Raw genomic sequence first — 24,284 nt, forward strand, 5'->3', positions numbered from 1 at the left:
GAATGGACATCTAGGTAAGCCATGAGATCCACAGCCTACGTTAGTGTTATGGTGATATTTTTGTTTTAGGTATAAGGCCCTACAAATGTGAACGAGGCTGCCCGGCAGAGACCTTCGCGTGCAAGTACAAGCGTCAGGCACATTATCGGAGAGTTCACTTTGGCTATACGTACGAATGTACGCTTTGTGATAAATCTTTTGGAACCCGGCAGGGCCTGTTTTACCACAAGCAGAGGAAACACAATTCACACGAGTGTACCGTTTGTCATCAAAAATTTGAAACAAAGTAAGAGCACTCGAATGTGTATTTTTTGTATTTTAGAATAATATTTCCTTTTTCAGGACTGTTTTGAGACGACACATTGCTGTGCTTCATAAAGAGGTCGCTATCATTCCCTCGTCTGTCAGTTGATCCTCCAAACATTTGGAGGTAGATATTGTAATAACGTGGAGGCCCCAAACTGGACTGAAAATGGCGATTTTTTGCTTATGAGAATATAAAAGAAAGTTTCTAACAAATCTGAGGGGCCATTCGGATGTTTATAGGAAATTTGAATTCGAAAATACCTATGTGCAATCGCAGTAACCCGTTTTTTATTTAAATTTTGTTTGACATCTACGACTCAATATTTTGTCACTCTGCATAACGTTTTCTTTCAATAAAGACGCTTTCACGAAGGTTTCAGTGTATTTTACTCTGCTTCCAAAGACGGTTCCGACGAAGGTTCCGACAGGTTATGAGCCCGGCGGAGTAACAATGAGCCTCTGCACGAATCTGGCGTACTGCTCACTCCCACAGAAAACTTGAAAACAGTTCGCACAGTAAAAGTCAAATGTGACTTTTACTGTGCGCGCTGTTTTCAAATTTTCTGTGGGAGTGAAAAGGACAGGGCAAATTTGTGCAGAGGCTCATATACGCTAGAAGAACAGTAAACAGTGGTTCAAGGAACAGTTTAGTGGTTCGTGATAGTGAAGTTGCTGAAAATTGACATGGAGCTGAAAGCGGAAGTTGGATGTGACATTGCGGAAGAATTGAAGTGCAATTTTATCATGGCCAGTCTACCAGAGTCGTACGATAGTTTCGTGACAATTACTGAAGGCTGCGACGTAAATCTTACGGAACGGACGGTGAAAACAAAGCTGTTTTCACTGTTTTGGATACCCCAATCATTGGAGCCCAATGAATTGTGGACCCTCTTCAGTATATATTTTGGACACCCGGTGTTTAAACCCGTTTAAAACTATTTTTGAAGAAACTGCCACTTGCATATGATGGATCACATTCTAAACGCTTGATTAACTAAGGATGATTAGAAGAACTTTTCATCTCTCCATTAAATCTGTGAAAATCGTGGTAATACGACTCAGGGGGTACAAATTATATTGGTTACCCTAATATACCAAGCATTTTTCACCACAACACTGAGTTTTATATACAAAATAGATCTTTTTGATTGTTCTTATTCATTTTTTAATATAAAAATTAGGATGATTGCTCCATTGTTGCCCACTAATCATAAAATATGAAGAAGTGGTATTGCGATCGGACATGTCATGTTTTATTTTAATACTAAACAACGATGGAATTTTGCCTTCAATTCTGCGACTGCGTACTACAATTGGGATGCCTCTGTTTGTGACTAAACAAGCCCTGACGGGTTCCATACGGTCGACCGCAAAATCCACATGTATACTTGAAACCATCGTGAACCTTTCGATAATGTTCCTGACGTTTGTACTTGCACGCAAAGTGTGCCGTCTCGTCGTCTTCCTTACAGCCTCGTTCACATTTGTAGGGCTTTAAACCTGTAACGAATATTTAAACAATTCAAATTACATCCAAGTAAGCTATGAATATTCCTTGCCTACCTAGATGTCCATTCATGTGGCTGTCGAAACGCATCTTTTGAACTACTTTCCCACAACGATTGCATTTTATGTGCTTCCCTGTATATTTTCCTTTGTAAATGCGTGTTTCTACCGCCAGGTCCTGTGTTGGGGATTCTGAAATATCCACCGATTCTTGTGGTGGGTCAGCAGTTATTAGGCTTATATTGTAGATATCATCCCGATCTTCTTCAGTGTCTTCATATTTCTCCATCCAAAACGAGTACTCCTCTGAAATTTCTTCATTTGGATCATCGAGCGAAATGATGCTTATATCCTCGATCACATTAGACTCGCTCAACAGAACTTCCTGAACCTCCATACACTGTGATTGATAATCTCGAAATTCTTGCATGCGTATCCGACACAGTACGCAAATCCAATGGCTCATTTGATCGCTTTCGGAAACCTAAAACATCCATTGTAAATCAATACATTACTATATATGATGCCGCAAAGTTTGTAACAAAAGTATCATAAAATTTTTTGGTCAGATATCAGTTATAATGTTCTTAAGATATTACAATATTAGATTGCATACCACTATCGAGAGAAGATCCGATATCAAGATCGAGAGGTCATTCTGTTCAAAGATATCTTCTAGCGATTCTTCGCTCAAGCACAAACGGCACACCTTCTGAAAGTTTTGATTTGATTTACAGCCACCGGTAAGGACCAAATCAGTCATTATTATTTTATAAAATCTTGCTATATCGCAATGTGTTTGAATCCAAAAATGTAACTTCTGTGAATCTAACAACCAGCTTTCATCAACCAGTTTTATTTTTCCGTGTTTCTACTGGTTGGTGGGAATCTAACAACCAGTTTTTGTACCGTACTTGAACAAAGGGGTGACTTTGTACCGATAAAAGATTAATCCTGTAAAACATGTGTCCGATCCATCGCAACAACTGAAAATGTTGCGCAACGTGAAAAAGTTGCATTGCTATGAAAAATGTTGCATGGTATGGTTACATAGCCAAAAAAATGTTGCATGCTGCAAAACGTTACCTCCATAAGAATATTGTCTATCCGGTTGGAATCAAGACCGACATTTAATCAAAAATTGCCATTTTCTTAGTCTACAAGTGTCGCAACTGTTTCGCATCTAGTGCGCTGTGTTGCTGACAACAACGGGAAGGATGCGCCCTATTTTTGACCTGATTGAAAAACGTCGCGAGTTGGGTCGCGTCGCGACTTGATTGTGCGAAGTCCGGTTTGGTGGCGGCCCGACAATACCTATGTAGGCGTCATGCGATGTAGTGTCATGCGATATTAAAAATGTTGCACGATATAAAACACGTTGCATGACATTGAGAATGTTGCATCTCATGAAAAATGTTGCATGCCTCCAAAATGTCACCTTCATGAGAGTACTAGTATTGGTTGTATGTCACTTATAACAATAATGTTGCATGATACAAAAGGTGTATGCCATTAAAGTTGTTGCATGACATGAAAAATGTAGCATCACAAGAAAAATGTAGCATGTCCGCAAAAGATCACCTCTGATAGAATACTAATGTGGGTAGGATGTCAAACAATAGAGAGAATGTAGCTGACATGTTGCAGATATGAAAATTGTTGCATCGCATGGAAAACGTTGCATGCCTGTAAAATGTCACCTTCATGAGAATACTAGTATTGGTTGTATGTCACTTATAACTATAATGTTGCATGATACAAAAAGTGCATGCCATGAAAGTTGTTGCATGACATGAAAAATGTAGCATCACAAGAAAAATGTAGCATGTCCGCAAAAGATCACCTCTGATAGAATACTAATGTGGGTAGGATGTCAAACAATAGAAAGAATGTAGCTGACATGTTGCAGATATGAAAATTGTTGCATCGCATGGAAAACGTTGCATGCCTGTAAAATGTCACCTTCATGAGAATACTAGTATTGGTTGTATGTCACATGCCATGAAAGTTGTTGCATGACATGAAAAATATAGCATCACAAGAAAAATGTAGCATGTCCGCAAAAGATCACCTCTGATAGAATACTAATGTGGGTAGGATGTCAAACAATAGAAAGAATGTAGCTGACATGTTGCTGATATGAAAATTGTTGCATCGCATGGAAAACGTTGCATGCCTGTAAAATGTCACCTTCATGAGAATACTAGTATTGGTTGTATGTCACATGCCATGAAAGTTGTTGCATGACATGAAAAATATAGCATCACAAGAAAAATGTAGCATGTCCGCAAAAGATCACCTCTGATAGAATACTAATGTGGGTAGGATGTCAAACAATAGAAAGAATGTAGCTGACATGTTGCAGATATGAAAATTGTAGCATCGCATGGAAAATGTTGCATGCCTGTAAAATCCCAAGTAACCACGGTGCTGAAGCCTTCACGCTAAAACTGCTCAGCACTAAAATGTGTAAGACCTACTCATATGTGCATAATTTCCAGACCACACAAAAATGTGTGACAGTTACACATTCTCAAAAAACAGCTCGTACACTCGTCTAGATGTGAAATGTTGATTTTTTTTTTGTTTTCCAAGGTCACTAGTAATCCTAGCTAGATTGTTGTACAAAAATTTTTGCGAATTTAACGATTTTGCGGACACTGGAGCTGATTTTGTAAATGTGCAAGGGTTACACATTTTTGGTGTAGTCTGGAAATTATGCACTTTAGTGCTGAGCGGCGTTAGCGTGTTATTGCATGCAGATATACGGTGTATTTAGTGCAATCATTACTTTACATGCAAACTTAAGGTTGATTTAAAGTGGAAGTGGGCAATTATAGAATCAAATTAAGATTAAACTGGTATAATCTTGGAGCAGTCGCATAATTGCCCATTTCCACTTTAAATCAACTTTAAGTTTGCATGTAAAGTAATGTTTGCTCTAAATGCACCGTATATCAGCATACAATGAGGCTTCCAGCATCGTGGTTACTTGGGATGTCACCTTCATGAGAGTAATAGTATTGGTTGAATGTCACTTATAACAATAATGTTGCATGATACAAAAAGTGCATGCCATGAAAGTTGTTGCATGACATGAAAAATGTAGCATCACATGAAAAATGTAGCATATCCGCAAAAGATCACCTCTGATAGAATACTAATGTGATTTGGGGCCAGTTCACTGATTTCATGTAGGGAAAATGTTTGACTTTTAACAACCACTTTCCTTGTATATGGGTAACCCACCCTAAATCGTCATTTGGCAAAAACTGCCCGATAGAAAGTGAATGTCTCCCTCCTAAACCTTAAGTTTAGACCCCACGTCATCTTCTAAGGGCAAAGACTTGAGGCCAGTTCACTGATTTCATGTAGGAAAAATGTTTGACTTTTAACAACCACTTTCCTTGTATATGGGTAACCCACCCTAAATCGTCATTTGGCAAAAACTGCCCGATAGAAAGTGAACGTCTCCCTCCTAAACCTTAAGTTTAGACCCAAAGGCATCTACTAAGGGCAAAGACTTGAGGCCAGTTCACTGATTCTGTGCGGTAGAACTGTTTGACATTTAACAACCACTTTTCCTAGTATACAGGAAACTCACCCTAAATCGTCATTTGGCAAAAACTGCCCGATAGAAAGTGAACGTCTCCCTCCTAAACCTTAAGTTTAGACCCCAAGGCATCTACTAAGGGCAAAGACTTGAGGCCAGTTCACTGATTCTGTGCGGTAGAACTGTTTGACATTTAACAACCACTTTCCTTGTATATGGGTAACCCACCCTAAATCGTCATTTGGCAAAAACTGCCCGATAGAAAGTGAACGTGTCCCTCCTAAACCTTAAGTTTAGACCCCAAGTCAGCTTCTAAGGGCAAAGACTTGAGGCCAGTTCACTGATTTCATGCAGGAAAAATGTTTGACTTTTAACAACCACTTTCCTTGTATATGGGTAACCCACCCTAAATCGTCATTTGGCAAAAACTGCCCGATAGAAAGTGAACGTCTCCCTCCTAAACCTTAAGTTTAGACCCCAAGTCATCTTCTAAGGGCAAAGACTTGAGGCCAGTTCACTGATTTCATGTAGGAAAAATGTTTGACTTTTAACAACCACTTTTCCTAGTATACAGGAAACTCACCCTAAATCGTCATTTGGCAAAAACTGCCCGATAGAAAGTGAACGTCTCCCTCCTAAACCTTAAGTTTAGACCCCAAGTCATCTTCTAAGGGCAAAGACTTGAGGCCAGTTCAATGAATTTGTGTGATAGAACTGTTTGACTTTTAACAACCACTTTTCCTTGTATATGGGTAACCCACCCTAAATCGTCATTTGGCAAAAACTGCCCGATAGAAAGTGAACGTCTCTCTCCTAAACCTTAAGTTTAGACCCCAAGGCATCTACTAAGGGCAAAGACTTGAGGCCAGTTCACTGAATTTGTGTGGTAGAACTGTTTGACTTTTAACAACCACTTTTCCTTGTATATGGGTAACCCACCCTAAATCGTCATTTGGCAAAAACTGCCCGATAGAAAGTGAACGTCTCCCTCCAAAACCTTAAGTTTAGACCCCAAGGCATCTACTAAGGGCAAAGACTTGAGGCCAGTTCACTGATTCTGTGCGGTAGAACTGTTTGACTTTTAACAACCACTTTTCCTAGTATACAGGAAACTCACCGTAAATCGTCATTTGGCAAAAACTGCCCGATAGAAAGTGAACGTCTCCCTCCTAAACCTTAAGTTTAGACCCCAAGTCATCTTCTAAGGGCAAAGACTTGAGGCCAGTTCACTGAATTTGTGTGGTACAACTGTTTGACTTTTAACAACCACTTTTCCTTGTATATGGATAACCCACCCTAAATCGTCATTTGGCAAAAACTGCCCGATAGAAAGTGAACGTCTCCCTCCTAAACCTTAAGTTTAGACCCCAAGTCAGCTTCTAAGGGCAAAGACTTGAGGCCAGTTCACTGATTTCATGTAGGAAAAATGTTTGACTTTTAACAACCACTTTTCCTTGTATATGGGTAACCCACCCTAAATCGTCATTTGGCAAAAACTGCCCGATAGAAAGTGAACGTCTCCCTCCTAAACCTTAAGGTTAGACCCCAAGTCATCTTCTAAGGGCAAAGACTTGAGGCCAGTTCACTGAATTTGTGTGGTAGAACTGTTGACTTTTAACAACCACTTTTCCTTGTATATGGGTAACCCACCCTAAATCGTCATTTGGCAAAAACTGCCCGATAGAAAGTGAACGTCTCCCTCCTAAACCTTAAGTTAAGACCCCAAGTCATCTACTAAGGGCAAAGACTTGAGGCCAGTTCACTGAATTTGTGTGGTAGAACTGTTTGACTTTTAACAACCACTTTTCCTTGTATATGGGTAACCCACCCTAAATCGTCATTTGGCAAAAACTGCCCGATAGAAAGTGAACGTCTCCCTCCAAAACCTTAAGTTTAGACCCCAAGGCATCTACTAAGGGCAAAGACTTGAGGCCAGTTCACTGATTCTGTGCGGTAGAACTGTTTGACATTTAACAACCACTTTTCCTAGTATACAGGAAACTCACCGCAAATCGTCATTTGGCAAAAACTGCCCGATAGAAAGTGAACGTCTCCCTCCTAAACCTTAAGTTTAGACCCCAAGTCATCTTCTAAGGGCAAAGACTTGAGGCCAGTTCACTGATTTCATGTAGGAAAAATGTTTGACTTTTAACAACCACTTTCCTTGTATATGGGTAACCCACCCTAAATCGTCATTTGGCAAAAACTGCCCGATAGAAAGTGAACGTCTCCCTCCTAAACCTTAAGTTTAGACCCCAAGTCATCTTCTAAGGGCAAAGACTTGAGGCCAGTTCACTGATTTCATGTAGGAAAAATGTTTGACTTTTAACAACCTTTTTCCTTGTATACGGGTAACCCACCCTAAATCGTCATTTGGCAAAAACTGCCCGATAGAAAGTGAACGTCTCCCTCCTAAACCTTAAGTTTAGACCCCAAGGCATCTACTAAGGGCAAAGACTTGAGGCCAGTTCACTGATTCTGTGCGGTAGAACTGTTTGACATTTAACAACCACTTTTCCTAGTATACAGGAAACTCACCGTAAATCGTCATTTGGCAAAAACTGCCCGATAGAAAGTGAACGTCTCCCTCCTAAACCTTAAGTTTAGACCCCAAGTCATCTTCTAAGGGCAAAGACTTGAGGCCAGTTCACTGATTTCATGTAAAAAATGTTTGACTTTTAACAACCACTTTCCTTGTATATGGGTAACCCACCCTAAATCGTCATTTGGCAAAAACTGCCCGATAGAAAGTGAACGTCTCCCTCCTAAACCTTAAGTTTAGACCCCAAGGCATCTACTAAGGGCAAAGACTTGAGGCCAGTTCACTGATTCTGTGCGGTAGAACTGTTTGACATTTAACAACCACTTTTCCTAGTATACAGGAAACTCACCGTAAATCGTCATTTGGCAAAAACTGCCCGATAGAAAGTGAACGTCTCCCTCGTAAACCTTAAGTTTAGACCCCAAGTCATCTTCTAAGGGCAAAGACTTGAGCCCAGTTCACTGATTTCATGTAGGAATAATGTTTGACTTTTAACAACCACTTTCCTTGTATATGGGTAACCCACCCTAAATCGTCATTTGGCAAAAAGTGCCCGATAGAAAGTGAACGTCTCCCTCCTAAACCTTAAGTTTAGACCCCAAGTCATCTTCTAAGGGCAAAGACTTGAGGCCAGTTCAATGAATTTGTGTGATAGAACTGTTTGACTTTTAACAACCACTTTTCCTTGTGTATGGGTAACCCACCCTAAATCGTCATTTGGCAAAAACTGCCCGATAGAAAGTGAACGTCTCCCTCCTAAACCTTAAGTTTAGACCCCAAGGCATCTACTAAGGGCAAAGACTTGAGGCCAGTTCACTGAATTTGTGTGGTACAACTGTTTGACTTTTAACAACCACTTTTCCTTGTATATGGGTAACCCACCCTAAATCGTCATTTGGCAAAAACTGCCCGATAGAAAGTGAACGTCTCCCTCCTAAACCTTAAGTTTAGACCCCAAGTCATCTTCTAAGGGCAAAGACTTGAGGCCAGTTCACTGAATTTGTGTGGTACAACTGTTTGACTTTTAACAACCACTTTTCCTTGTATATGGATAACCCACCCTAAATCGTCATTTGGCAAAAACTGCCCGATAGAAAGTGAACGTCTCCCTCCTAAACCTTAAGTTTAGACCCCAAGTCAGCTTCTAAGGGCAAAGACTTGAGGCCAGTTCACTGATTTCATGTAGGAAAAATGTTTGACTTTTAACAACCACTTTTCCTTGTATATGGGTAACCCACCCTAAATCGTCATTTGGCAAAAACTGCCCGATAGAAAGTGAACGTCTCCCTCCTAAACCTTAAGTTTAGACCCCAAGTCATCTTCTAAGGGCAAAGACTTGAGGCCAGTTCACTGAATTTGTGTGGTACAACTGTTTGACTTTTAACAACCACTTTTCCTTGTATATGGGTAACCCACCCTAAATCGTCATTTGGCAAAAACTGCCCGATAGAAAGTGAACGTCTCCCTCCTAAACCTTAAGTTAAGACCCCAAGGCATCTACTAAGGGCAAAGACTTGAGGCCAGTTCACTGATTCTGTGTGGTAGAACTGTTTGACTTTTAACAACCACTTTTCCTAGTATACAGGAAACTCACCCTAAATCGTCATTTGGCAAAAACTGCCCGATAGAAAGTGAACGTCTTCCTCCTAAACCTTAAGTTTAGACCCCAAGGCATCTACTAAGGGCAAAGACTTGAGGCCAGTTCACTGAATTTGTGTGGTAGAACTGTTTGACTTTTAACAACCACTTTTCCTAGTATACAGGAAACTCACCCTAAACCGTCATTTGGCAAAAACTGCCCGATAGAAAGTGAACGTCTCCCTCCTAAACCTTAAGTTTAGACCCCAAGCCATCTACTAAGAGCAAAGACTTGAGGCCAGTTCGCTGATTTCATGTAGGAAAAATGTTTGACTTTTAACAACCACTTTCCTTGTATATGGGTAACCCACCCTAAATCGTCATTTGGCAAAAAACTGCCCGATAGAAAGTGAACGTCTCCCTCCAAAACCTTAAGTTTAGATCCCAAGGCATCTACTAAGGGCAAAGACTTGAGGCCAGTTCACTGATTCTGTGCGGTAGAACTGTTTGACATTTAACAACCACTTTTCCTAGTATACAGGAAACTCACCCTAAATCGTCATTTGGCAAAAACTGCCCGATAGAAAGTGAATGTCTCCCTCCTAAACCTTAAGTTTATAGGGTGTCCCAGAAAGTATGGGCACAACTTTGTATAGCGAAAATACAATCATTCTCTTAACAAACAACAATTTTTATATTTTTGTAATTTTATTCAGAGTATTTTAATTGATACCTGTGAAGAGCTTATACATTAAAAATGGTTTCTATATGCAGAATGATTAAAATGGAAAAACATCTTTTAAAACTTCTGCACAAACTACTTTTTTACGGTTTTGCCAAATATCCAAATTCGAAACATTTTTTTCGAATTTTTTTTACATGATACATTCGAAAACATGTTTCCTCAGATGGTTGATTGAATTTTTTTTATAAAAATATGTTTTGATTGTGCGTACGGGCAAATCATAATTTTGAGAAAACTAAAAAATTCGCCTTTTCTATTTCTGGATTAGACATGCCCACAGACATTCGAGTTTTAGAACATGTTTTGACGAAAATAAAAAGAATTCAATCTACACTTTATAAAGCTGGAGCATTTATTGAACTTATAGTAAATTAAAAATGTGATTTCCTGCATGTTGTGATATATATTCAGAAGCTTGTTTTTAACTATTAGAAAAACAGGTTTTCAAAGATATCGATTTTGGTGTTTCAATTCATTTTTCAGGTTCGAAAGTATATGTTTTCAATTCAAACTTAGGGTTGTATAATAGATACGCATGTAGAAATACACGGATATATTTTTCGAAATTTTTATCGAGCTTAATTTCATGCGTGGAAACCAATTTGTTAAGCGATGTTATTGAAAAATATAGCAATTTGTGCAGAAGCTTTAAAAGGTCTTTCAGGAAATGTTCTACCGCATTCAAACGAAGTGTGAAATGCAAATTTTAATGATTGGCATTTGATGTTGACATATTAAGGCAGGATATGTGTGAAAATAAAGTTTGTTTATGCATCCATTCCCAAATGGCAGAGCTGCAAAGTTGTGCCCATACTTTCTGGGACACCCTATAGACCCCAAGTCATCTTCTAAGGGCAAAGACTTGAGGCCAGATCACTGATTTCATGTAGGAAAAATGTTTGACTTTTAACAACCTTTTTCCTTGTATACGGGTAACCCACCCTAAATCGTCATTTGGCAAAAACTGCCCGATAGAAAGTGAACGTCTCCCTCCTAATCCTTAAGTTTAGACCCCAAGTCATCTTCTAAGGGCAAAGACTTGAGGCCAGTTCACTGATTTCATGTAGGAAAAATGTTTGACTTTTAACAACCACTTTTCCTTGTATATGGGTAACCCACCCTAAATCGTCATTTGGCAAAAACTGCCCGATAGAAAGTGAACGTCTCCCTCCTAAACCTTAAGTTTAGACCCCAAGTCATCTTCTAAGGGCAAAGACTTGAGGCCAGTTCACTGAATTTGTGTGGTAGAACTGTTGACTTTTAACAACCACTTTTCCTTGTATATGGGTAACCCACCCTATATCGTCATTTGGCAAAAACTGCCCGATAGAAAGTGAACGTGTCCCTCCTAAACCTTAAGTTTAGACCCCAAGTCATCTACTAAGGGCAAAGACTCGAGGCCAGTTCACTGAATTTGTGTGGTACAACTGTTTGACTTTTAACAACCACTTTTCCTTGTATATGGGTAACCCACCCTAAATCGTCATTTGGCAAAAACTGCCCGATAGAAAGTGAACGTCTCCCTCCTAAACCTTAAGTTTAGACCCCAAGTCATCTTCTAAGGGCAAAGACTTGAGGCCAGTTCACTGAATTTGTGTGGTAGAACTGTTGACTTTTAACAACCACTTTTCCTTGTATATGGGTAACCCACCCTAAATCGTCATTTGGCAAAAACTGCCCGATAGAAAGTGAACGTCTCCCTCCTAAACCTTAAGTTTAGACCCCAAGTCATCTTCTAAGAACAAATACTTGAGGCCAGTTCACTGATTTCATGTAGGAAAAATGTTTGACTTTTAACAACCACTTTCCTTGTATATGGGTAACCCACCCTAAATCGTCATTTGGCAAAAACTGCCCGATAGAAAGTGAACGTCTCCCTCCTAAACCTTAAGTTTAGACCCCAAGGCATCTACTAAGGGCAAATACATGAGGCCAGTTCACTGATTCTGTGTGGTAGAACTGTTTGACATTTAACAACCACTTTTCCTAGTATACAGGAAACTCACCCTAAATCGTCATTTGGCAAAAACTGCCCGATAGAAAGTGAACGTCTCCCTCCTAAACCTTAAGTTTAGACCCCATGTCATCTTCTAAGGGCAAAGACTTGAGGCCAGTTCAATGAATTTGTGTGATAGAACTGTTTGACTTTTAACAACCACTTTTCCTTGTATATGGGTAACCCACCCTAAATCGTCATTTGGCAAAAACTGCCCGATATAAAGTGAACGTCTCCCTCCTAAACCTTAAGTTTAGACCCCAATGCATCTACTAAGGGCAAAGACTTGAGGCCAGTTCACTGAATTTGTGTGGTAGAACTGTTTGACTTTTAACAACCACTTTTCCTTGTATATGGGTAACCCACCCTAAATCGTCATTTGGCAAAAACTGCCCGATAGAAAGTGAACGTCTCCCTCCTAAACCTTAAGTTTAGACCTCAAGGCATCTACTAAGGGCAAAGACTTGAGGCCAGTTCGCTGATTTCATGTAGGAAAAATGTTTGACTTTTAACAACCACTTTTCCTTGTATATGGGTAACCCACCCTAAATCGTCATTTGGCAAAAACTGCCCGATAGAAAGTGAACGTCTCCCTCCTAAACCTTAAGTTAAGACCCCAAGGCATCTACTAAGGGCAAAGACTTGAGGCCAGTTCACTGATTCTGTGTGGTAGAACTGTTTGACTTTTAACAACCACTTTTCCTAGTATACAGGAAACTCACCCTAAATCGTCATTTGGCAAAAACTGCCCGATAGAAAGTAAACGTCTTCCTCCTAAACCTTAAGTTTAGACCCCAAGGCATCTACTAAGGGCAAAGACTTGAGGCCAGTTCACTGAATTTGTGTGGTAGAACTGTTTGACTTTTAACAACCACTTTTCCTAGTATACAGGAAACTCACCCTAAACCGTCATTTGGCAAAAACTGCCCGATAGAAAGTGAACGTCTCCCTCCTAAACCTTAAGTTTAGACCCCAAGCCATCTACTAAGAGCAAAGACTTGAGGCCAGTTCGCTGATTTCATGTAGGAAAAATGTTTGACTTTTAACAACCACTTTCCTTGTATATGGGTAACCCACCCTAAATCGTCATTTGGCAAAAAACTGCCCGATAGAAAGTGAACGTCTCCCTCCAAAACCTTAAGTTTAGATCCCAAGGCATCTACTAAGGGCAAAGACTTGAGGCCAGTTCACTGAATTTGTGTGGTAGAACTGTTTGACTTTTAACAACCACTTTTCCTAGTATACAGGAAACTCACCGTAAATCGTCATTTGGCAAAAACTGCCCGATAGAAAGTGAACGTCTCCCTCCAAAACCTTAAGTTTAGACCCCAAGGCATCTTCTAAGGGCAAAGACTTGAGGCCAGTTCACTGATTCTGTGCGGTAGAACTGTTTGACATTTTACAACCACTTTTCCTAGTATACAGGAAACTCACCCTAAATCGTCATTTGGCAAAAACTGCCCGATAGAAAGTGAACGTCTCCCTCCTAAACCTTAAGTTTAGACCCCATGTCATCTTCTAAGGGCAAAGACTTGAGGCCAGTTCACTGAATTTGTGTGGTAGAACTGTTTGACTTTTAACAACCACTTTCCTTGTATATGGGTAACCCACCCTAAATCGTCATTTGGCAAAAACTGCCCGATAGAAAGTGAACGTCTCCCTCCAAAACCTTAAGTTTAGACCCCAAGGCATCTACTAAGGGCAAAGACTTGAGGCCAGTTCACTGATTCTGTGCGGTAGAACTGTTTGACATTTTACAACCACTTTTCCTAGTATACAGGAAACTCACCCTAAATCGTCATTTGGCAAAAACTGCCCGATAGAAAGTGAATGTCTCCCTCCTAAACCTTAAGTTTAGACCCCAAGGCATCTTCTAAGGGCAAAGACTTGAGGCCAGTTCACTGAATTTGTGTGGTAGAACTGTTTGACTTTTAACAACCACTTTTCCTTGTATATGGGTAACCCACCCTAAATCGTCATTTGGCAAAAACTGCCCGATAGAAAGTGAACGTCTCCCTCCTAAACCTTAAGTTAAGACCCCAAGTCATCTACTAAGGGCAAAGACTTGAGGCCAGTTCACTGAATTTGTGTGGTACAACTGTTTGACTTTTAACAACCACTTTTCCTTGTATATGGGTAACCCACCCTAAATCGTCATTTGGCAAAAACTGCCCGATAGAAAGTGAACGTCTCCCTCCTAAACCTTAAGTTTAGACCCCAAGTCATCTTCTGAGGGCAAAGACTTGAGGCCAGTTCACTGATTCTGTGCGGTAGAACTGTTTGACATTTAACAACCACTTTTCCTAGTATACAGGAAACTCACCCTAAATCGTCATTTGGTAAAAACTGCCCGATAGAAAGTGAACGTCTCCCTCCTAAACCTTAAGTTTAGACCCCAAGTCATCTTCTAAGGGCAAAGACTTGAGGCCAGTTCAATGAATTTGTGTGATAGAACTGTTTGACTTTTAACAACCACTTTTCCTTGTATATGGGTAACCCACCCTAAATCGTCATTTGGCAAAAACTGCCCGATAGAAAGTGAACGTCTCCCTCCTAAACCTTAAGTTTAGACCCCAAGGCATCTACTAAGGGCAAAGACTTGAGGCCAGTTCACTGAATTTGTGTGGTAGAACTGTTTGACTTTTAACAACCACTTTTCCTTGTATATGGGTAACCCACCCTAAATCGTCATTTGGCAAAAACTGCCCGATAGAAAGTGAACGTCTCCCTCCAAAACCTTAAGTTTAGACCCCAAGGCATCTACTAAGGGCAAAGACTTGAGGCCAGTTCACTGATTCTGTGCGGTAGAACTGTTTGACTTTTAACAACCACTTTTCCTAGTATACAGGAAACTCACCGTAAATCGTCATTTGGCAAAAACTGCCCGATAGAAAGTGAACGTCTCCCTCCTAAACCTTAAGTTTAGACCCCAAGTCATCTTCTAAGGGCAAAGACTTGAGGCCAGTTCACTGAATTTGTGTGGTACAACTGTTTGACTTTTAACAACCACTTTTCCTTGTATATGGATAACCCACCCTAAATCGTCATTTGGCAAAAACTGCCCGATAGAAAGTGAACGTCTCCCTCCTAAACCTTAAGTTTAGACCCCAAGTCAGCTTCTAAGGGCAAAGACTTGAGGCCAGTTCACTGATTTCATGTAGGAAAAATGTTTGACTTTTAACAACCACTTTTCCTTGTATATGGGTAACCCACCCTAAATCGTCATTTGGCAAAAACTGCCCGATAGAAAGTGAACGTCTCCCTCCTAAACCTTAAGGTTAGACCCCAAGTCATCTTCTAAGGGCAAAGACTTGAGGCCAGTTCACTGAATTTGTGTGGTAGAACTGTTGACTTTTAACAACCACTTTTCCTTGTATATGGGTAACCCACCCTAAATCGTCATTTGGCAAAAACTGCCCGATAGAAAGTGAACGTGTCCCTCCTAAACCTTAAGTTTAGACCCCAAGTCATCTACTAAGGGCAAAGACTTGAGGCCAGTTCACTGAATTTGTGTGGTACAACTGTTTGACTTTTAACAACCACTTTTCCTTGTATATGGGTAACCCACCCTAAATCGTCATTTGGCAAAAACTGCCCGATAGAAAGTGAACGTCTCCCTCCTAAACCTTAAGTTAAGACCCCAAGTCATCTACTAAGGGCAAAGACTTGAGGCCAGTTCACTGAATTTGTGTGGTAGAACTGTTTGACTTTTAACAACCACTTTTCCTTGTATATGGGTAACCCACCCTAAATCGTCATTTGGCAAAAACTGCCCGATAGAAAGTGAACGTCTCCCTCCTAAACCTTAAGTTTAGACCCCAAGGCATCTACTAAGGGCAAAGACTTGAGGCCAGTTCACTGATTCTGTGCGGTAGAACTGTTTGACATTTAACAACCACTTTTCCTAGTATACAGGAAACTCACCGTAAATCGTCATTTGGCAAAAACTGCCCGATAGAAAGTGAACGTCTCCCTCCTAAACCTTAAGTTTAGACCCCAAGTCATCTTCTAAGGGCAAAGACTTGAGGCCAGTTCACTGATTTCATGTAGGAAAAATGTTTGACTTTTAACAACCACTTTCCTTGTATATGGGTAACCCACCCTAAATCGTCATTTGGCAAAAAGTGCCCGATAGAAAGTGAACGTCTCCCTCCTAAACCTTAAGTTTAGACCCCAAGTCATCTTCTAAGGGCAAAGACTTGAGGCCAGTTCAATGAATTTGTGTGATAGAACTGTTTGACTTTTAACAACCACTTTTCCTTGTGTATGGGTAACCCACCCTAAATCGTCATTTGGAAAAACTGCCCGATAGAAAGTGAACGTCTCCCTCCTAAACCTTAAGTTTAGACCCCAAGGCATCTACTAAGGGCAAAGACTTGAGGCCAGTTCACTGAATTTGTGTGGTACAACTGTTTGACTTTTAACAACCACTTTTCCTTGTATATGGGTAACCCACCCTAAATCGTCATTTGGCAAAAACTGCCCGATAGAAAGTGAACGTCTCCCTCCTAAACCTTAAGTTTAGACCCCAAGTCATCTTCTAAGGGCAAAGACTTGAGGCCAGTTCACTGATTTCATGTACGAAAAATGTTTGACTTTTAACAACCACTTTCCTTGTATATGGGTAACCCACCCTAAATCGTCATTTGGCAAAAACTGCCCGATAGAAAGTGAACGTCTCCCTCCTAAACCTTAAGTTTAGACCCCAAGGCATCTACTAAGGGCAAAGACTTGAGGCCAGTTCACTGATTCTGTGTGGTAGAACTGTTTGACTTTTAACAACCACTTTTCCTAGTATACAGGAAACTCACCGTAAATCGTCATTTGGCAAAAACTGCCCGATAGAAAGTGAACGTCTCCCTCCTAAACCTTAAGTTTAGACCCCAAGTCATCTTCTAAGGGCAAAGACTTGAGGCCAGTTCACTGATTTCATGTAGGAAAAATGTTTGACTTTTAACAACCACTTTCCTTGTATATGGGTAACCCACCCTAAATCGTCATTTGGCAAAAACTGCCCGATAGAAAGTGAACGTCTCCCTCCTAAACCTTAAGTTTAGACCCCAAGTCATCTTCTAAGGGCAAAGACTTGAGGCCAGTTCACTGATTTCATGTAGGAAAAATGTTTGACTTTTAACAACCACTTTCCTTGTATATGGGTAACCCACCCTAAATCGTCATTTGGCAAAAACTGCCCGATAGAAAGTAAACGTCTCCCTCCTAAACCTTAAGTTTAGACCCCAAGTCATCTTCTAAGGGCAAAGACTTGAGGCCAGTTCAATGAATTTATGTGATAGAACTGTTTGACTTTTAACAACCACTTTCCTTGTATATGGGTAACCCACCCTGAATCGTCATTTGGCAAAAACTGCCCGATAGAAAGTGAACGTCTCCCTCCTAAACCTTAAGTTTAGACCCCAAGGCATCTACTAAGGGCAAAGACTTGAGGCCAGTTCACTGATTCTGTGTGGTAGAACTGTTTGACTTTTAACAACCACTTTTCCTAGTATACAGGAAACTCACCCTAAATCGTCATTTGGCAAAAACTGCCCGATAGAAAGTGAACGTCTCCCTCCTAAACCTTAAGTTTAGACCTCAAGTCATCTACTAAGGGCAAAGACTTGAGGCCAGTTCACTGATTTCATGTAGGAAAAATGTTTGACTTTTAACAACCACTTTCCTTGTATATGGGTAACCCACCCTAAATCGTCATTTGGCAAAAACTGCCCGATAGAAAGAGAACGTCTCCCTCCAAAACCTTAAGTTTAGACCCCAATGCATCTACTAAGGGCAAAGACTTGAGGCCAGTTCACTGAATTTGTGTGGTAGAACTGTTTGACTTTTAACAACCACTTTTCCTTGTATATGGGTAACCCACCCTAAATCGTCATTTGGCAAAAACTGCCCGATAGAAAGTGAACGTCTCCCTCCTAAACCTTAAGTTTAGACCTCAAGGCATCTACTAAGGGCAAAGACTTGAGGCCAGTTCGCTGATTTCATGTAGGAAAAATGTTTGACTTTTAACAACCACTTTCCTTGTATATGGGTAACCCACCCTAAATCGTCATTTGGCAAAAACTGCCCGATAGAAAGTGAACGTCTCCCTCCAAAACCTTAAGTTTAGACCCCAAGGCATCTACTAAGGGCAAAGACTTGAGGCCAGTTCACTGAATTTGTGTGGTAGAACTGTTTGACTTTTAACAACCACTTTTCCTTGTATATGGGTAACCCACCCTAAATCGTCATTTGGCAAAAACTGCCCGATAGAAAGTAAACGTCTCCCTCCAAAACCTTAAGTTTAGACCCCAAGGCATCTACTAAGGGCAAAGACTTGAGGCCAGTTCACTGATTCTGTGCGGTAGAACTGTTTGACATTTAACAACCACTTTTCCTAGTATACAGGAAACTCACCGTAAATCGTCATTTGGCAAAAACTGCCCGATAGAAAGTGAACGTCTCCCTCCTAAACCTTAAGTTTAGACCCCAAGTCATCTTCTAAGGGCAAAGACTTGAGGCCAGTTCACTGATTTCATGTAGGAAAAATGTTTGACTTTTAACAACCACTTTCCTTGTATATGGGTAACCCACCCTAAATCGTCATTTGGCAAAAACTGCCCGATAGAAAGTGAACGTCTCCCTCCTAAACCTTAAGTTTAGACCCCAAGTCATCTTCTAAGGGCAAAGACTTGAGGCCAGTTCACTGATTTCATGTAGGAAAATTGTTTGACTTTTAACAACCTTTTTCCTTGTATACGGGTAACCCACCCTAAATCGTCATTTGGCAAAAACTGCCCGATAGAAAGTGAACGTCTCCCTCCTAAATCTTAAGTTAAGACCCCAAGGCATCTACTAAGGGCAAAGACTTGAGGCCAGTTCACTGATTCTGTGTGGTAGAACTGTTTGACTTTTAACAACCACTTTTCCTAGTATACAGGAAACTCACCCTAAATCGTCATGTGGCAAAAACTGCCCGATAGAAAGTGAACGTCTCCCTCCTAAACCTTAAGTTTAGACCCCAAGTCATCTTCTAAGGGCAAAGACTTGAGGCCAGTTCACTGATTTCATGTAGGAAAAATGTTTGACTTTTAACAACCTTTTTCCTTGTATACGGGTAACCCACCCTAAATCGTCATTTGGCAAAAACTGCCCGATAGAAAGTGAACGTCTCCCTCCAAAACCTTAAGTTTAGACCCCAAGTCATCTTCTAAGGGCAAAGACTTGAGGCCAGTTCACTGATTTCATGTAGGAAAAATGTTTGACTTTCAACAACCACTTTCCTTGTATATGGGTAACCCACCCTAAATCGTCATTTGGCAAAAACTGCCCGATAGAAAGTGAACGTCTCCCTCCTAAACCTTAAGTTAAGACCCCAAGTCATCTACTAAGGGCAAAGACTTGAGGCCAGTTCACTGATTTCATGTAGGAAAAATGTTTGACTTTCAACAATCACTTTCCTTGTATATGGGTAACCCACCCTAAATCGTCATTTGGCAAAAACTGCCCGATAGAAAGTGAACGTCTCCCTCCTAAACCTTAAGTTTAAACCCCAAGGCATCTACTAAGGGCAAAGACTTGAGGCCAGTTCACTGATTTCATGTAGGAAAAATGTTTGACTTTTAACAACCACTTTCCTTGTATATGGGTAACCCACCCTGAATCGTCATTTGGCAAAAACTGCCCGATAGAAAGTGAACGTCTCCCTCCTAAACCTTAAGTTTAGACCCCAAGGCATCTACTAAGGGCAAAGACTTGAGGCCAGTTCACTGATTCTGTGTGGTAGAACTGTTTGACTTTTAACAACCACTTTTCCTAGTATACAGGAAACTCACCCTAAATCGTCATTTGGCAAAAACTGACCGATAGAAAGTGAACGTCTCCCTCCTAAACCTTAAGTTTAGACCTCAAGTCATCTACTAAGGGCAAAGACTTGAGGCCAGTTCACTGATTTCATGTAGGAAAAATGTTTGACTTTTAACAACCACTTTCCTTGTATATGGGTAACCCACCCTAAATCGTCATTTGGCAAAAACTGCCCGATAGAAAGTGAACGTCTCCCTCCAAAACCTTAAGTTTAGACCCCAATGCATCTACTAAGGGCAAAGACTTGAGGCCAGTTCACTGAATTTGTGTGGTAGAACTGTTTGACTTTTAACAACCACTTTTCCTTGTATATGGGTAACCCACCCTAAATCGTCATTTGGCAAAAACTGCCCGATAGAAAGTGAACGTCTCCCTCCTAAACCTTAAGTTTAGACCCCAAGGCATCTACTAAGGGCAAAGACTTGAGGCCAGTTCACTGATTCTGTGTGGTAGAACTGTTTGACATTTAACAACCACTTTTCCTAGTATACAGGAAACTCACCCTAAATCGTCATTTGGCAAAAACTGCCCGATAGAAAGTGAACGTCTCCCTCCTAAACCTTAAGTTTAGTTTAAGTTTAAAATTCGATCAGTTTATTTTAGTTATTGTAGCAATATGGAAGATATTTTGGAGACTTTTAATGATGGAACGGAAAGCCTGTTTTGTGAGGATTCTGCTGTATTTATCAAATTTGTGCAATTTCAACGGTTTTCGCTATAATAAGAGAATCCAACTGATCGAATTTTTAATCGACTAAAGCACATGGGGTGATACACAAATTATGTCACGCTAAAATCGACCTTTTTCAACCCCCCCTCCCCCCTATGTCACACTTTTTGTATGGGACCTCAATATTTTATGCAAGGGTCGTCACGTTCTTCATAACCCCCCCCCCCCCCCCCCTAAGAGCGTGACGTAATTTGTGTACGGCCCCATACGACCAATTCAAATCGAGCTCCAGATATGACATTTTCAAATCAAACGCCAGTTTGGGGTGATACACAAACTATGTCAAGCAAAAATCGACCTTTTTCAACCTATGTCACACTTTTTGTATGAAACCTCTGAAATTTTTGTGTGGGTCGTCACACTTTGCCAAACTCCCCTCCCCCCTAAAAGCGTGACGTAATTTGTGCACGGCCCCTTTTATATTTTCCTAAATTAATAGTTAGGGGGCGTACACAAATAACGTCACGTTTGAGGGGGGGAGGGGGGGTAGCAGCACGTGGCGACCCTTACAAAAAATATTGAGGCTTTATACAAAAAAGTGTGATATGGTGGGGAGGGGTGGGGGTGTGTTTGATAAAGGTCAATTTTTGCGTGACATAATTTGTGTATCACCCCTTATATCCTATACACTGCGACCTTGGCATTACCCTTTAAGGAGCAAAAAGTAATTTTTTTATAGATATACTAGCTGTACCCGGCAAACTTTGTCTTGCCTACTGCGTTTTTTGACGTTTCAAGCTTCCATCCCATGACCAAGCCCCGGTCACAAAACGTATGGAAGACCGATTTTCAAAAACTCTCATTTTTTCCATGTTTTTTGCCTCATAAACCTTCCTTGGGTGAAAACTAACAAAACAAAACTAAGACGATCAAAATCGGACCTTCCGTTCGCAAGTTATGCGCGGTCCCACGTATGCCACTGCATTTTTATATATATAGATGGAGCTGTCAAAATAAAGGGTACTTAAAATTTTGAACAAAGGGTCAATTTTGCCCTTTTGCAAGTTCGGAGTTTACTCTTTATAAATATTAGGCCATATGAATAAAGCTGAGTAAATACTATAAATAAATACATATACAAGGAAAGTGGTTGTTAAAAGTCAAAAATTTTTCCTACATGAAATCAGTGAACTGGCCTCAAGTCTTTGCCCTTAGAAGATGACTTGGGGTCTAAACTTAAGGTTTAGGAGGGACACGTTCACTTTCTATCGGGCAGTTTTTGCCAAATGACGATTTAGGGTGGGTTACCCATATACAAGGAAAAGTGGTTGTTAAATGTCAAACAGTTGTACCACACAAATTCAGTGAACTGGCCTCAAGTCTTTGCCCTTAGTAGATGACTTGGGGTCTTAACTTAAGGTTTAGGAGGGACACGTTCACTTTCTATCGGGCAGTTTTTGCCAAATGACGATTTAGGGTGGGTTACCCATATACAAGGAAAGTGGTTGTTAAAAGTCAGACATTTTTCCTACATGAAATCAGTGAACTGGCCTCAAGTCTTTGCCCTTAGAAGATGACTTGGGGTCTAAACTTAAGGTTTAGGAGGGAGACGTTCACTTTCTATCGGGCAGTTTTTGCCAAATGACGATTTAGGGTGGGTTACCCGTATACAAGGAAAAAGGTTGTTAAAAGTCAAACATTTTTCCTACATGAAATCAGTGAACTGGTCTCAAGTCTTTGCCCTTAGAAGATGACTTGGGGTCTAAACTTAAGGTTTAGGAGGGAGACATTCACTTTCTATCGGGCAGTTTTTGCCAAATGACGATTTAGGGTGAGTTTCCTGTATACTAGGAAAAGTGGTTGTTAAATGTCAAACAGTTCTACCGCACAGAATCAGTGAACTGGCCTCAAGTCTGTAAGTGTTGTATAATTCGTGTCGTATGTACTACCGAGAATTTTGTGTGATTTTGTGAAAACCGTGAATGTTTAAAAAAGCAGGTAGTATTCGTCATGAATGTAGGTTTTTCCCAGCTTAACTCCCGACAGCGATAGGGTTAGCTAGGATCAGGCTCCACCACCCTACGAGATGATCGCCATCATCCACCCACCGAAGTACCAAAACCCACCGCCAGATGGACGGTTACCATCCTTGGGCGGCCATGAGGGGTGGCGTAACGGGGCCATTAAGAAATAGAAAATGGGATTAGGGGCGATGACCGAGGTACGAGGTCATGAACCTCGAAGCGGTCGATGACTCCATGTTTCAGGCTCACTTATCTGAAGTCCGTTGATCAGGATAGTTCAAAAGTTGAGAACGTTTGGTGATATTAGAAGCGATAGCTTGAAAAAGGAAAAGTTACAGAAGGAGTGTGAAGAGGTGGAAAGGAGGCGAAGAGGACATCAGGTAACAGCAATATCCTTCGATATAGGCCTGAATAGTAATAAATTCCCCCATCCCAGAACCCCGCCGTTTTTTGGTTTAAAACCCCGTGCAGCGCCCTACGAAGCCCGTGAGTCCGTGAGCCATTCCGGCAAAAGCCGAAGACCGATCCGTTATAATTGTGCTCATTCTGCACGTCGAATGACTCTATTCGACAATTCTCACCTCGGAGTCACATGACTCTTCTCACTCGATTCCGGTTGTCGACTCGAGTGAGGTGAGAGGTTCACTTTTGTAGCGAGAAACGAAATGAACCAAAACAAATGCGATGTTCATTCGCAGAACTGTCAAACCGGTGGCGCATCAAGAATACGCTTTGATTATGGCGTATTAAAAAAACACAATTTGTATATATCGTTTTATCTCGTCAATTTGTAATATTTTCATCTACTTACATCAAGTTATGACCTTAAACAAAAGTTGTATGTAATGATTTAAAATTAGAAAGCATGATATAGTAGTTTAAAATGTGTATTTTTAACATTTTGGTAACGCAAACATATCCAACGTTTGGCCCTTATATAAACATGCCCGATTTCTCTTGAGTTGATTTTCCTCCTTCCAAAAATTGAAAAAACTTCTTCAAACAAAATATTTTTTTTAATCGTGGTTACGCGGATTTTACGTCAAGCTGGATTTGAATCCGGAGACTGTTTCTTAGGTTTCCTCGGCGCAGTAAGGTATGTTTTAAACCACTAGAAAGCAATTTCTCCAACTCATCCAAAACACAGTAAAAGTATTGTGATGTTTTTCAACTTCCACAGACCACCCCACAATCCATCGGTTCGGCATCGATAGCCGCAACGGCGGCTCTGGCAACGCATTTTTGCTCAGCCACTTCCGTCGTCGTATACACGGCTAGAACTAAGTTGACCAGTAGCAGTAGCTCGGTTAGCTACGTCGTCATCAACTTTCGAGGACCTATCCTACGACGGAGCAAGGTGAGCACCCCTCAGTTTTTTTTACAGGATAGGACAGGAGGGTCCTTTGCTATCTGTTGAATGAAACTGAATGAGAACGACTTATTTCAGGGAAACTTGCGAACCAGTCAGCGACGCCTGCTGAAGGTGACCGAGATTAATTGTTCCTGT

At 40.8% G+C, this 24,284-nt stretch overlaps 1 protein-coding gene, 1 long non-coding RNA gene and 1 other non-coding gene across 4 annotated transcripts in view; 2 read left to right on the top strand and 1 right to left on the bottom strand.

Annotated features, from left to right (window-relative positions):
• Positions 1-6: 6 nt before the first annotated feature.
• LOC115264481 (uncharacterized) lies at positions 7-680 on the top strand. The gene is made up of 2 exons (XR_009998162.1): positions 7-286; positions 343-680. It is a non-coding gene; the product is annotated as an uncharacterized LOC115264481 (transcript).
• A 217-nt stretch (positions 681-897) lies between these two features.
• Positions 898-24,284, bottom strand: part of LOC109622949 (hypermethylated in cancer 2 protein-like) — a 301,534-nt gene continuing 278,147 nt past the window's right edge. Inside the window, exons 1-3 of one of the 2 annotated variants that reach the window (XM_029868222.2) lie at positions 2,429-2,622; positions 1,870-2,296; positions 898-1,806 (exon numbers count right to left, since the gene is read on the bottom strand). In XM_029868222.2, the coding sequence (XP_029724082.1) occupies positions 1,595-1,806; positions 1,870-2,296; positions 2,429-2,575 (786 nt within the window). In that variant the 5' untranslated portion in view covers positions 2,576-2,622 and the 3' untranslated portion in view covers positions 898-1,594. Of the gene's footprint in view, positions 1,807-1,869; positions 2,297-2,428; positions 2,623-24,284 lie in introns of those variants that run through there. The other variant, XM_062849503.1, reaches the window with a different exon arrangement.
• On the top strand, positions 23,312-24,284 carry LOC115265545 (uncharacterized). The gene is made up of 2 exons (XR_009998163.1): positions 23,312-24,134; positions 24,225-24,284. It is a non-coding gene; the product is annotated as an uncharacterized LOC115265545 (long non-coding RNA).

Source organism: Aedes albopictus, chromosome 2 (genome assembly GCF_035046485.1).
Source record: "Aedes albopictus strain Foshan chromosome 2, AalbF5, whole genome shotgun sequence".
Lineage (NCBI taxonomy): Eukaryota > Metazoa > Arthropoda > Insecta > Diptera > Culicidae > Aedes > Aedes albopictus.